The 16161-nt window shown below is 41.3% G+C and overlaps 1 protein-coding gene across 1 annotated transcript in view; it reads left to right on the forward strand.

Annotated features, from left to right (window-relative positions):
* The window catches only part of LOC146817301 (isoaspartyl peptidase/L-asparaginase-like), a 1382729-nt gene that overhangs the window by 1010823 nt on the left and 355745 nt on the right, over positions 1-16161 (forward strand). The window contains exon 4 of the mRNA XM_085609196.1: positions 2990-3153. Within this exon, the coding sequence (XP_085465322.1) occupies positions 2990-3153 (164 nt within the window). The remainder of the gene's footprint in view (positions 1-2989; positions 3154-16161) is intronic.

Consider the following 16161-nt stretch of genomic DNA (forward strand, 5'->3'; position numbering starts at 1 on the left):
ATGCCTTCCTGGTCCCTTCTGGCTTTGGTAACCCCGATCTTTGTAGATCAGGTCTTCCTGAACCTGGTTCTTCTTGTTCTGGTCTTTGTGGCTCTGCTCATCCAGGTCCTTCTGGCTCAGTAGAGCTAGAACCTTGCCCACATAAAACACTGCTTAGCATGTTTGCAATCGAAAATACCATTCCAGAGGTAAATTGCGCAGATGGCTGAAATAGTGTGGCTGAAGGGGCCACTCGCGACATGGGATGAATGAGCATCTATGCCTCATTCCCACTAAGCTGGGTGAATAGCAGGAAAAATGTATTTATTCACAGGCAGCAGAGTATACTTCTCCTGAGATTTACCCAGATGCATTGCTGACCTAGCTCCTACTTTCACTTCCCATTCCACAGAATGCCCACTACTGTGTCTCACTGAATTTACCTCCTGTAAGTGTCCAAAGCACTTTGCTCCCAAGCACCTATCGCCTACTGTACATGTTCCTCCATCTGCAGCCCAGATACCACATGTTTGCTGCTGCTTGTCAACTGCTACTAGGTTGTCAGGTTTTAAATACTGGGCAAGCACAACCTCCCTGAAAATGAAGACGAGAGCTAGCACAAGGCCTTCTATAAGATTCCCAAAAAGTGTCCAGCCCTCAAAAATCATGAAAAGGAGGATCATGAAGATTTATTAAACAACATCTTCTCATGAGCAAATAAAACATTTAGGTAACATCCTTTAAAGCAATACTTATTTTTATATGCAGCCAGTCAAATACTTCACAATTGCAGTTAAAAATATGTGTGTGCCATATCCTGAAGCTCTTGAAATAGAAGTTTAATTTCTACATTTCTTATTTCAATAATAAAATGATATAAATGTGTTTATTCAAAATTGATTTACTGTTTATTTATCTGTAAATAGCTTAGCCTAATTCATGCATTTAACTTTGAACAAGCTACTATGCATCTGTATATGCACTTACTTTCGAATGCCTCACACGTTGCATCCACATTACCAGATGGCCACTGCCCTACCATTGCCTGCTGTCCCTTTTTTCTTCATGGACAATTGAATAAAGGCCTCACATAATTTATATGGATGCCAGCCAAGCTGTACATCATCTCTTCTATTTAGCCTTGGGCTGGTTAAACAGCAGAGTACTTTTGTGCTGCTCACTGGAAGAATAGCACGGATTATGTACTATTTGGCCAGCTGCCAAGTAAATAGCCACTTTCTTAACCTTAAAACCAGGAAAGTTGAATACTGTGGAGGAAATGGTTAGAGAAGTGGAAAGTTTAAAATTCAGCTGGGTGTCATATGCATTCATATAATGTTGTGTGACACTTATATCTAAAAGTGTCACTAGAGGCAAATCCAGAAGTTAAATATTAGTGGGGAGAGCACTGATCAACTGCTGATGTGCCTGGCCTACCTGGTGATGGTGTGACTTCTTTCTTTGGATAACGCTATGACCACTAAACACATTGTGGACCCTTTCAGAGTAGAAAGTTGGCTAATAGTGCAAATAATCTGAGCAGAATTGTTAGTATGCCACCATCATGAATAGGGGTGTATAATATTTGGATTTCTGAGAGTGTACATGCATTCAATTTCGAGCATATCAACCATTTCCCAGGCTTAAATCTACAGCAGCAGACATGGGGAAATACTGAGAAGGGGTGACCTATATGCAGTATGTTATAATCCAGAAATATAAATGGATTTAGAAAATCAATGAGATGTTGGTTAGAAAATGCTTAATTAGAGTAGTCGATTTGCATAAACGTGGTAAACTGAAGTTTTTCCAGAAGAAAATAAAATCTCAGCTACACAAAATGAAAGCCATTTTGGAGACATTTTTGTGGGGATCAGAATAAGGCAGTAAAATATTTGAAATAATCTTTACAAAATTATTTAAGCCTTTATTAAATATCATATTTATAAATGAGCTTAAACTAATTCACAATGAATGTGTTCCCAAAAGATTGGAAGGAAGATTTAGCTGAAGACATAATTGAGAGATAATCCTTTATCACAGATTTGTAAGTAGGACATCACTCAGAGCAAGATTTTTGTTTAGACTGCAGTGGATCCCTGCAAAGATGAAGATGTTAAAGCTGTAGGGCATTTTTGATGCCATATACACTTTTTATGTTATACAGCAAATATCTGTGAAAAATATTTGAGAGAATGAACGAGAGCACTGGCTGAGAGGTCATCCTAATAAACAATGCCAAATGATATTGGATGTGTATATATTTTCCAAGAGCAAAAGGCATCATTTTTCAAAAATGGAGTGTTAAAATCCCATGTAGGGGAATGGATGAATTAAATGTTCAAATATGCAGCAACGAAAAGAGTTCGGTGTACTAGCACAAGTACACCAAGTGTCAATGATAAAGGGTGGAAACAACTCATGGAGTCATGTGAGTAACGTTATTATAGGTTATCCACTGGGTTGTGACATCTTTAATATATGACTGACATGGATGCATAAAGTGCTGTGTAGAGGAGGAGGAAAAATCCTGAAGACTGTACCATCAGCAAAATCCTTCAGAAGGCAGATCACACAAACGTTTACATATCAGTGAATATCTATTGGACCTAAACAATAGGACCTTCAAGCCGGGTACTCTTTCCAGAGACTAATATACTGCTCTCATGTTGCTAGTGGATGGAATTAGGGCAATGGCTGTTAAATGTTTTACATGATTCAATCATGAAATTGCCTCAAAATGCTAAGGGTACGTGAAAAGTGCACTTTCTTCTGTCTTATTGGAGGAGGGAGTAGTAATCGTTTTTACTTTTTGGGGAGGTGGTGACTGCCGTGTATCAAGATGCACTGCGAGTCTGTGATCTCATATCAAGTTTTTGCACATTAATCCTTTTAATGCACTTAAAGGAATCACAAACCAAACACTTAACATATTGATATGAAACACGTGCTTTGATTTAGTCAATAGTGTATTTTTTAAAGCGCTTACATCATCGTCTTTATTTTACAGACACCGCACATAATGCTCACTGGAGGTGGTGCTAACCTTTATGCCGAAAAGCTGGGAATTCCCCAAGTGCCTTCTGACGAATTAGTAACTGCTAATGCCAGGGCAGAGTGGGAGCGAAACCAGAAGTACAAGCAGGCCGTAACAAGCCTGTTCAGCAAGTCCATGTAAGTAGACGTCATACATTTAAATCTTATTCATTTGTGGAAATATGGATTTTTTATGATCAGTTATGTCCCCTGTCTTGGACCCCAACGGTTTCATGTATAAATCATAAGTACATGTATGTTTCCTCCAGTTCCAGTTATGAAGACGCAAACACATGTGCGTCCACCGTCAACATGTCCTCTTTCAGATCCGCCATGAATGGGCCGGATATTCTATTCCTAAGTATGAAAGGCCACCGGCTTTATATGGTTCACTTATCCCATTTTACAGTCCAGGCGAGTAGGCCCTGATTTTGCCATCAAGCCTTTTCTGCCTTCTGCCTCTGAAAGCTCCAGTCTGAGCTCGCATCTGTATCCATGAACTTTGTCCTACTCCCTGTGCGGCTAACGGTGCCTGACTCGACCTGTCTGCTTGCCAAAAACTGTATTTCACCTTCAAGATTATCTGCTCTGCTCCGCTCTTCACCCAATGCATTCCTGTCTAGTAGTTTAAGTAAACATTCTTTCAGCTACCGAGCAAAAGGCCCGGCTTCTCTGTCTTTATGCAAGTAATTCATAGCCCTGTTACTATGGAAGATTTCTGCCCTCGCATCTAGTGTAGACACTTAGACGCTTGTACACGCACTAACAGTCAGTATAGTCAGTATAGAATAAGATTCTATCCTAAGAGACCTCTCTCTTTGGATAACACAGTTCTTTAAACATAGGATGTTAGATATGATTTGGGATTAGGTTGACATAACCCCAGACTTCTGTCTCCACATGTAGAGCTAAATGTCAAGTCCCCTTCACCCCCTAGTTGCACGTCAATCACACGTCATGCTGCTGCGCGCGCATCTCTGCCAAGTATTTCTGCTGACATTGCGAAATTCTTCCGTGGAACCACCCATTTATGACATCATATCCAATGACGTTCTTTAAGTTACGCCCAGTTACACCTATTTTAGTTACGCATGTATGTTCTTATCTTTGTTATCAACTGTTACGCCTCCTGCATCTATTTCACTGTAATGCCTACTGTATAAAAATGATTACTTGTCAATAAAGTTTGTCCTTCACTTCCTGAACCTTCGTGGTGATGGAATATGGAGTCCATCGATTCGAATCGATTTTGGAATAAAGCCCGTTCCGAACCTCTAATACCACGGATTCTGCCTCTTATTTTACTGACCTATTATTATAGATTTTCCGCATCAAATTAAGTTCCGGTAATTAAATTATTTACCACAGAAATGGCGCCCGAATAGGGACACTTTCTCATCTCACGCGCCGGAGGTGCGTTGCAGGCCCGGTCTCCTGTCACAGCTGGACGGACAACAACGCGTACCCACAGGATTTCCTGTATCTCCCTCCTGCCCAGCGGGGGTAACTGAGGCTGCGATCAACACCCAGACGAGGCGGTGAGAAGTGCGAAGTATCCCGACCAGAGCCTAGCTGAGAGAGCAAGATCCGAGGTATACAGAGGCCCACCAGGTTCCGAAGTTCCGAAGTTTCGAGTCGAGTCCAGTCCGGTCCGAGTCCAGTTCAGTTCAGTTCCGAGGCCTTCCGTTCCGAGCTACCCGGTGAGTACCATTGTCGGGGAGACGTTCTGACGTGCACATAGGTTGTGCCGGTCAAGACGGGTTTGGGTACACAAATCCGGTCTGCACTGTTTCAGCAGTGTATCTGTACTGTTTAGCAGTATATCAAGTATGTCTAGTATATAATCCAGAATTACCTAAGTTAGTGTCGAGTATTATGCTTAGTGACTAGTTCCTTAAATGGCCATCATTGTTGTTCATTAAATGTTAAATGTTAAAATGTTTTAAATCCGTTCTGCATATTGTGGTGTGAATGACTGTTCAGTATTGTGTTTTGTTGTATTAAACGTGTTCAGAATTAGGTATCAGATCAGACCAGTTCTCAAAAATGCCGCTCTTTTCGAAATTAAGACAGATCAAAACTAGAAAAGGGGTACTCGAAGAAGCTGTTCCCATTCCTCCTAGGGACACTCCAGGGTACTTCATGTATCATAAACATGGCCTAGACGCCATATTATTTCTTGATTTATGGGTAGACTACACTAAGGAATTACCAGAAAGTCAGAGGTGGCCCGCAGCTGGGACCTGGGATGCAGATTGCATCGTGAAAGTAGAAGAAGAATTATGGAAAAAGAAAGCTAGACAATCACAGAAAGATGCCATCGAATTATGGCGTAAAGAATCGTATAGACGTACAGAAAAAGCACGTAGACAGGAAGAGAAGAGTAAGGAGAAGTCAAATAAAGTTCGAGAAAATCTATTAATTGAAGAAGGTACTCGAGTAAAATCAGAACAAGTAGACAGACAACGAAATGCCCTTATGAATGGCATGTATCCTCTTCTGGCCGAAGGGTTACCTAAGGCTACTCCGGAGATACCAAAAGACTTGCCACCCCCATTGTTCCCGATAAAAGTACATCCCAAAGGGCATCCCAGAACCGCAGAAGATGTTTTTCTTTCCTCTTATTTAGACGACGCAGCTCCCGAGTATGCTAGTGCTGCGCCACATAGACCGCCTGCAGAGGGGGTTCAACGCCAAGACCCTCCTCCGTCTGTACCGCCGCAACAACAAACTCCGACACAAGTTCCGGCAAGCACATCTGTTTCTACAGCTGTACCTACATCTATGGTTGCTATATCACGTTCAACGAATCCTTTCACATCCAGCACCCCAGGCGGTGCTACAGGAGGTGCATCCAACATTTTTTCCACGCCACCCAGAGTAAATAAACTTTCCTTTCAAGAATTAGCCCACCAACGTACGCCCAAACTAGTAACTCCCGACGCGCTTAAGGAACTTCTAATAGATTGTAGATATGATCCTGTGCCCGGCAAAAAGGATGATATGCTGCTGGCATCATTACGTATCCGACGAGCTGCAATATATTTAGGGAGGCTACCAGGAATGACTACACATTTAGAAAATATATATCACTTTGTCCAGTCAGGACGAGATTCTGAAAGTATTAATAGAGCCTTGGAGTACCAGAAAGTGGAGATACAGGGGGAACTGTTACGTTTCCTCATAAATTGTGTGATCAGAAATCAAGACCGACCAGGGGTAAATCCGGAAGAAATGCAAATTCTTACCACCTGGAGTCGGAATATATCAGAAGGAAGACATGATAAAGGATCATGTATAGTAGCTATGTGCCGCAAGATCCTCAAAGAAGTAGAACGAATACACGAAGAAAGATTAGCAGTAGACGAGCCTGAACTAACAGAGGAGGAGGAAGAATTAGAACTACCCACAGGACAGTTAGAAACCATGGCCTATGTAGGTAGAGGAAGATCTTGTAATAATACTAGAGGCTTTACTGATCCGATACGTCCAGATAATAACAGAAACTTCCAAAACCCAATAATAAATATAAGGTCCCCCGAACATTCATTCCAAGCCGCTGACAAATTACTCCGAGAACGAAGGGGTTATCATCTACTCGATTCTATGGACGAACAAGAACTAGCCAGGTCAGCCGTTCATTGGGTTGACAGTCCCGGAAAATATAGTGATGATACATTAGCGCACACGTTTTTGAACCTCACCCCAGATGAACAGCGTTTAGCTGGTATCTATATGGTTCAACAACTCCTTATATTATATAAAAGCCAACACTCCGATCCTGGTCCCTTACCTGATATATTGACTGAATTACTCACGAATAAATGGAGAGGTTCAGGTACTGAGTTAATTAGAGAAATACTAGAATGCAGAAAGCAGTATATTCTTTTTGTATGCCCCGAACATGTCTCACTGCCCATCAAGAAAAGAACGACGTATTATATGGATAGACAGAATCCCTTACGCGAAGTGCACCCGATAAAAGGTGATGACAATCAGTTTAAACGTGTGTTTGTATACACACCCATATCTAAAATAGAACTATTAGAAATGAAGAAAGTGGTACCCAGTCATGACAAAGACCCAGCGGGTTTCCACCGTGAAATTAAAGACATGTTGCTCATGGGAGAGTATACCTATCCAGACATTATGACGATATTGAAGGTATTAATGCCTGCGGGCATTTATGAAAAACTCAAGGAAAAGGACTGGGAGGTGGGAGACCAGAAGATAGATTGGACAGCATTAGAAAACGAAGAAAAAGCTCGAGGTCCAGGTTCAGGGCTTGGGGAAAAGACCAAAACACTACCAGGTTTACTAGTACAGGTACTGCCACGTTTATTAACTACGAAAAAGGAAGACTGGGGTGCAATCTCAGCCTGTAAACAAAAGCACGATGAGGACACTAGTGATTTCTATGCCCGATTCGAAAAATGTTTTGGTATAAATAGTGGAATAAAAGCAAGTAGCGAATCATATCCACATCTGTTTGTGACAAAATTAGTTGAAAATGCCCTGCCCCAAGTTAAGAATAGAGTATTGAAATTCGAGAGTACCTGGCAAGGTAACACTCCGTCACAAATGTTACAAATGCTACAGTACCATCACAATAGAATTAGAGAAGAACAAGAACATGAACAAAGACGCATGAAAGACATGAAAATGAAAATGCTAGTTTCCCAGACAGTTCCGGCTGACGGTCATAAAAAGGGTATGACACAGTCCAGTGTTTCAACCGGTCCTGTAAAAGGGACATGCAACTATTGTAAACAGCCAGGCCATTATGTACACGATTGCCCAGTTTTGAAACATAATATCGCCATAGGTAATACCAAAGAAAGACCACGGCCACTTAGACAGGATCAGAACCAACAAGGAGCTCCGCAGCATGCACAATCCATGCCAGCTCCGCAACAGTCTATGCCAGCTCCATCACAGCAGCCTATTGCTGCTACACCAACAACGACACGACAGATGTACCAGACTGTACAGTATGACTACCCTGATTATCAACGATACTCATGAAACAGCCTAGAGAGGGAAGTTGGCTTACCCCTTATCGAGGTCCCTGTAGATCAAGAAGGACCTTATGTACACAGTGAACTATTAGGCCAGGATAGAAAAATTTTACTTGATACAGGGGCAAGCCGAACAACCATAAAACGTAGTGAAGTTCCAGGGGCACCCCTCTCAGGCTCACAGAATATTTCCCTTGGGTTTTCAGGAAAACCTATCGTTAATGAAGTATCACAGCCTCTTCCCCTTACGATTGGTCCTTTGACACGAACTACAGATTTATTGCTTACTAAATCATGTCCAGAAAACCTGTTAGGTATAAAAACTTTGAAAGCTCTAGGAGCTATAATATGTTGTTCTCCGGAAGGAGTAAGATTGTTTTTACGTGATTTCAAAGGGCACTATGTGTCCCGAGACATGGATCACCGACTGCAGACTTTACCCACACATTTATGGGCACAAGGCCCTACAGATGTTGGTTGCATGAACATTACACCATATCGAGTCACACTAAAGGCAGGAGTGGTACTACCACGAATGCGACAATACAAGTTACCCCCAGATGCTGTAGTGGCTTTACTGCAAATCATTGACGAGCTCATTGGCCAAGGAGTGGTTGTGGAAACTGACTCCAATGTATGTAATTCACCGATAATTCCGATTCTTAAACGAACTGATCCGAAAGCCCCGCCAGTATATCGATTGGTTATTGATCTGCGCGAATTAAATAAATGTATTGTACCACAATACCCCGTAGTCCCAGATATTTCTTCATTACTGACAGCCATTGATTCCGAAGCAACATTCTTTACTGTAATTGATCTCAAGAATGCCTTTTTCAGCGTCCCAATAGATCCGGAAAGCCAATACTTGTTCGGATTTAGTTTAAATGGACGAAGCTTTAAATTCACACGCGCACCTCAAGGATTCACAGAAAGCCCCAGCATCTATAGCCAAGCACTGAAACGAGAACTTGACAGTATCCACATGCCAGTCAACACTGCCCTGCTTCAATATGTCGATGATCTGCTGATCACCGCCCGAAGCGAACCTGAATGTGAAAAAGCCTCACTGACGGTTTTAAATTTTTTGGCCGAAAAGGGGCACAAGGTGTCCCCTTCTAAGCTGCAATTCTGTGTCCAGCGAGTTATTTACCTTGGTCACTCGCTGTCCAAGGAGGGAAGGCAGCTTACACCCGACCGCATACAGTTAATTGATAACATGTCAGTACCCAAGACACAAAAGGAGGTGCGGGCTTTTATAGGCCTCACTTCATATTGTAGGCAGTGGATCCCTCAGTATGCATTTCTAGCAAAACCACTCATTCAGTTGACAACACAGGAGGCAGCCACATCGACTGTCCTCCCTTGGACTCAAGAACATACACACGCCTTTGAAAGCCTAAAGAAAGCTTTATGTCAAGCACCAGTCCTAGCAACACCATGTTACAGCAAACAGTTTACACTCTTTGTCACAGAACGCGAAGGTACTGCTTTGTCAGTACTCACACAGGAACAAGCAGGATCACACAAACCATGTGCTTATTTTTCTAGTACATTAGATCCCGTAGCTCAGGCTCTGCCTGCGTGCCTGAAATCAGTGGCAGCGACAGCTTTAGCAATCAGACAAAGCGATGCCATAGTGTTAGGACATCAATTGACAGTACAAGTACCACACGCAGTAGAGGTTCTCTTGAACCGAACGCAAACACAACACTTGACTATAGCAAGACTCACTGGTTACGAACTAACATTGTTTCAGCCACACATAGAAATCAGACGTTGTAGTACATTGAATCCTGCCACACTGTTACCAGTGAACGGAACAGACCCATTAGCACATGATTGTATTGAAGTTATTACTATCACGACGAAACCTAGACAAGACTTGACAGACGTCCCATTGTCAGACCCAGACCTGACGTTGTATGTAGATGGGTCATGTATGAGAACAAGTACAGGAGAGTTAGTGGCCGCGTATGCAGTTACAACAGACACTGAAGTCATTGAAACAAATCGTATTAATACCTTGTCAGCTCAAGCAGCAGAGCTCATCGCTCTGACACAAGCCTGTATTCAAGCCACAAATAAGAAAGTCAACATATACACAGATTCACGTTATGCATTCGGAGTTGTACATGACTTCGGCGTGCTGTGGCGAGAGAGAGGTTATTTAACTTCTCACGGTGCCCACATTCAGCACGGACCCCTCATTCATGCCTTATTAGAAGCAATACATCTACCCATTGCAATATCAATTATGAAATGTAAAGCTCATACGAAAGTTACTGATATCATTTCCCAAGGCAATGATCTAGCTGACAAAACAGCTAAACAGACTGCTCAAACTCACACATCTGACATGACAAAGACAATAGTTCCGACACCAACACATTGCATGATGGTTAAGGATCCCGCTCTTGACGTAATTGACATACAGACACATGCTACACCAGACGAAATAAAGAAATGGACTGAATTAGGAGGGATCCAAACGGATCAAGGATGGATGACGAAGGAAAAATCTATATGGTTTCTTCCCGACTCAATGGTCCAAGTCATCATTAATACAATACATAGTCCAGCGCACCTAGGAGAAAAGGCTATGCTAGACAGCATTCAACACATTTGGTTCAACAAACATTTACGAGCAGCAGCTAAACAAAAAGTTCGTACCTGTATGATCTGTTGTCTGTTTAACCCAGGTAAAAGCATTCCCGTAGAACAAGGTGGATTTCAGCCTCCTGATCACCCTTTTGAAGTCCTCCAGATGGATTATATCCAGATGGAACGATGTCGAGGATTCAAATATGTTCTCGTAGTTGTTTGTGCTCTGTCCCGTTGGACAGAAGCATACCCGGTTTCAGATTACACTGCCCCGACTACTGCCAAACAGTTAGTTCGAGAATTCTTCCCACGGTACGGTTTACCACGTGCTGTCTACTCAGATAACGGCCAGCCGTTCTCATCCGAACTAATGAAACACGTTTCACTTTTGTTAGGTTATCAATGGAGATTTCATTGTGTCCGACACCCCGAGGCAGCAGGTCTCGTGGAACGACATAATCAAACTCTGAAAATTAGATTGTCCAAAATATGTAGAGAGAAAGGTGTCGACTAGGTAGTAGCCTTACCAGTTGCACTCTTTTACATGAGAATGGTAGCACATTCTCGAACAGGGCTATCTCCATATGAGGTGATCTTCGGTAGACCACCAAATATGTGGGGGACGCCTATACCACGCAAAATAACTGACGTTGACTGTAATATGCTGACAGATTACCTAGCTTCCTTGATGTCTGCACTACAATCTTGTCGTTCACAGGTAGCTGCAGCCTTTCCCGACAACACCGAGGTGAAACCCCACGACGTAGTTCCGGGGGATTTGGTGTTAGTGCGGAACTTTGACCGGAAGTCTCAGCTGGATCCTAGGTGGAAATCGCCTCAACTCGTACTGTTAACCACGAGGACAGCCGTGAAGATCGAAGGTCGAAAAGGCTGGATACATTCAAGTCATATCAAGAAATTTCATGGACTACCATCCGATATAGAGACTAAACCCTGTATTTCCTCAAAGACAGACTCAAAGCTCCCCTTGGTTGAGCAAACGAGCTCAGAACTATATAGACTAAAATTAAGGTCCAGACAGTCAGACAATTTGATTGTTTAAGTCCTCTCCAAGGTGAATCGGTTGAATTTGTCTCTGACATGTATCCTCTGGACCGGAATAGAGAAGGAGATAATCAAATCCAGTTGAAAAAACATGCGTACTGTAAATCACTGCGTAGTCATTGCACAGTGACGTTATTAATTCTGTTTTTCTTATGTCTTTTAATAATCGCTGCAAGTATATTGTTGCACATATATTATCCTATTTCTAAACATGTTTATAATGTTACTGCTGAACATTCTTTTAGTGAATTTCCCCCGCATGAGTTGTCCTATAGATTTGCGCTGCGCAATAACACTTTTATTAGTATGTTACATCATTCCCATCAGGCTAGCAATGCTACAAATTGTTGGATATGTGGCCGACTCCCTCCCTATCAGAACTATAAGGGAATTCTGCCTCTCTTTCCATATCCGTTCACACACAATGGCTCCTGTGGAGCATGGTTTAGTTTAATTAATTCCCTAGATTCGAATTCCGCAGTTTATCAAGACAACTGGGTTTGGGGAAACCTGAACTTAGTCCTGCTTAAAGTCTGTTACCCTAACAAGGAGGGACTTCCCAAAAGAACAGGAACTGATCTAGAAAATGAAGTATATGGATTAGGTAATTTCACGCTTAATCTCATGATCCTGAATGTCGAATCCGAAGCTGCACCAATTTTGCCCGCTATGTCAGTATTTCCAGTTAAAGGTGAATTATGTATAAAAAAAGAATGGCTCCATACACATGGGCCATAGTAAATGCATCACTGTAATAGAATTCAGTGATCAAGGCAAATCTACATTTAGAGCTTCTCGCCATTCCTACTTTGTATGTGGTCAGACTGCATATACACGTTTGAGAAGCTGTATGGGTGGAAAGTTCTGGACTTACGGCGCTACAGTTGTTAGGGCCCAATTTTATATGTGGCACAATCCTCGTAAATGGCTACACCCAAGAGCCATTGAAAAGGTAAGGTTAGGAAACGGTGGAGGGTGATGCCTTCTTAATTGGTCCACGTCAGTGGATAATCAACATCAAGAGCATTGCTCAGAATGAAATTACTTGTGTTGTTTTTATTTCTGGCAGACAAAACAGGTATAAATTGTGAGAGGAAAAGCAACAAGCCGACACGTGTTTCGCCCTAGTGGCCCATTGGCCTTGGGCTTTTTCAAGGCTAGAGTGATTAGAAAACCAAGAATAAGTTGAATACAAAATGGGTGAGAAAAGTGAGAGAGAAAGAGAGAAAGAAAGAGTGTGGCAGATTTACCAAGAGTGTTAGTTTGGGGAAAAGGGAGAACGGGAAATTAGTCAAGGGAAAACAGATGGTGATAAGGGAAGAGGAAATCGACAATGCAAGGCAAGAGATAGAAAGAGGGAGAGAGAGGGAAGAAGAATGCGAGGGGAAAGAGAGAGACGATAAGAAAGACATGATGGTTCAAGGAAGAAAGAAAAGATCAAACATAAGGCTTATTAGCGGCGACATTCTGTTTTAACATAAAACAAAGTATGAAAGGCGAATAAATAAATAATCGGCACAATATTAATACAAATGTCTTATTGAGTGCATTGTCACATTGCTAATATGGTAGAATCATAGCATTGGAAAAAAAAAAAAAAAACATCCTTGGCGCACCATCATACCCGGGACAGAACCAACAATGCTATACGAGAGGTGAATTGTGAAAAGAGAAAGTATGTGTCATAATTATAGGAAACAGAAGGTGAGATGATACAAAAGTCAATGAACGCATAGCCTGCAGGTTAATACGGTAAGGTCGCCAATAACTTTTAATAGTGACACCAGAAAGGAAAGTCAAAAGAAAATTGCAGGTGAAAGGAGGGGAAAAATTCACAAGAGCAACGAAAAAAACGAAAAAACAAACAAAAGAAAAAAAAGAAGAAAAAAGAAACAAACAAAGTGTCTCATTAGTTGTACACGTGGCAAGAAAGACTGCTCACCGGTTTTCAGTAAATAACAAGGTCTTCCTATATGAAAAAGCAAAAAATTCAAGAAATCACTCTTAAAATCGGGATTTATAATAAGAGTGCGCAAAATTGGGGGCTTAATTTGAAGGTAAAAGGAACGCTGCAAGTTGCAAATTAAGGGATTAAAAAAGGTTTAAAGAAACCGGCGCGCTAGCCAAGGGGGATGTGAGCGTTTGTCATAATATGTGATTTGCCAGTGAAATAATATAGGAGTTACATGGAAGTTAGATGGAAACGAAAATACATGCTGCATGAGGCGTTAATAATTCCAAAAATGGTGGCATTTAAGTTAAAACACAGTGATTAAAGGCTGCGCAAAATGTTGGAAGCCGGTTAGGTAATGAATGAAACTGACGCGCTAAGCAGGAGATCAAAGGGAGCGTTGTGACAGGGGCGCACGGAGATAAAATGTGATTGCCAGTGAGACAATCTAGGAGTTACATGGAAGTTAAATAGAAACGAAAATACATGCTGCATGAAGCGTTGATAATTGCAAAAACGGGTTGTCTTTAAGTTAGAACACAGTGATTAAAGGCTGCGCAAAAAGTTGAAGGCCGGTTAGGTAATGAATGAAACTGACGCGCTAAGCGGGAGATGAATGAGAGCGTTGTAACAGGGGCGCATGAACATAATATAAGAGGTTGCAAGTGCAGGGTTGCCTTTTGTGTTGAAACGAACACAAATATAGTTAAATATCCCAGAAGGGGAAGCAAAGCGGGCCTCTCTCACCTGCGGATGAAATAGATGAGTCTCTGCGGTCTCAGGGAAATCGGAGGAATGAGCTGTCAGAAAGGTTCTGGCTCGGGTTGCATTGACGTCAGCAAAATAAAGAATGCTGACGTACGAATGAGGCCACTGAAGAGTTACTATGTTACTAGTGACTATTGTCAGTAAAAAATTATGGGAAATATTATAGCAAAGGTTAGGCTTTAAGAAAATAATGCTAATATTAAGGGAAATGGTCTTGACGAAAATTAAGGGAAAGAAAAAGAAAAATTATATATAAATGTATATGTATTAATATAAATTAACACAAAAAACGGCTTCTCTGATTTCTGGTGTCAAAGGGGGGCAATGTTTTGAAAGTTTAGTATGAGTCTCTCTTGGGTCAGTAATTAATGTTAGTTTAGGTAAAGAAGGTCCGAAATGATAACAAAAGTGTGTTGCAGAAAAAGGACACGGAAACACATCAAAGTAAGGGATGGCAGATGAAAGTAATTAGTAATGGAAAAGAAACAGCATAGTATAAAGAGGTATAACCAAGTGAGAAACTCGGAGCGACTAACATGCAAGGAAGTTAGTGATTGTTTTAAGGTCAGTCTTATTATAAGTTCACGATTCCCTCCTCGTGAATCTGCCCTTGTAACAAATTCTACATAGGGAGCACGATCAGGCCGCTCAAAACCAGAATCTTGGAACACTATCGCAACATTAACAAAGAAGAGATAGGACCACCTTTAACTGAACATTTCCAAGAGTTGCACCCACACCAGAAGACTTTCAAATTCTTTGGATTGGAGATTATCAAACCAGCGTCACGAGGAGGGAATCGTGAACTTATAATGAGACGCAGAGAGAGTGAACACATCATGCGCCTTAATGCGACAACCTTGGGCCTCAACAAAGATGCAGAAATGCATTATTGGCTGTATTAATTCTCCTCGTTGTTTTCATGAACCTTTTTATAATAAGACTGACCTTAAAACAATCACTAACTTCCTTGCATGTTAGTCGCTCCGAGTTTCTCACTTGGTTATACCTCTTTATACTATGCTGTTTCTTTTCCATTCTTTAATTCATTCACAGATTTCGTGATGTACTGTGTAAACCAGTTGAAAACTCAAGATTTATATTTGTACGCTAAGTATGTTTTACATTACTTATAATGCAAATAATTATGTTTTGCATGAGCCATTGACAACCTTTCTCCCTTATTTGTAGACTATACTAATTACTTTCATCTGCCATCCCTTACTTTGATGTGTTTCCGTGTCCTTTTTCTGCAACACACTTTTGTTATCATTTCGGACCTTCTTTACCTAAACTAACATTAATTACTGACCCAAGAGAGACTCATACTAAACTTTCAAAACATTGCCCCCCTTTGACACCAGAAATCAGAGAAGCCGTTTTTTGTGTTAATTTATATTAATACATATACATTTATATATAATTTTTCTTTTTCTTTCCCTTAATTTTCGTCAAGACCATTTCCCTTAATATTAGCATTATTTTCTTAAAGCCTAACCTTTGCTATAATATTTCCCATAATTTTTTACTGACAATAGTCACTAGTAACATAGTAACTCTTCAGTGGCCTCATTCGTACGTCAGCATTCTTTATTTTGCTGACGTCAATGCAACCCGAGCCAGAACCTTTCTGACAGCTCATTCCTCCGATTTCCCTGAGACCGCAGAGACTCATCTATTTCATCCGCAGGTGAGAGAGGCCCGCTTTGCTTCCCCTTCTGGGATATTTAACTATATTTG

This window comes from Triturus cristatus, chromosome 6, assembly GCF_964204655.1.
Source record: "Triturus cristatus chromosome 6, aTriCri1.1, whole genome shotgun sequence".
NCBI lineage: Eukaryota > Metazoa > Chordata > Amphibia > Caudata > Salamandridae > Triturus > Triturus cristatus.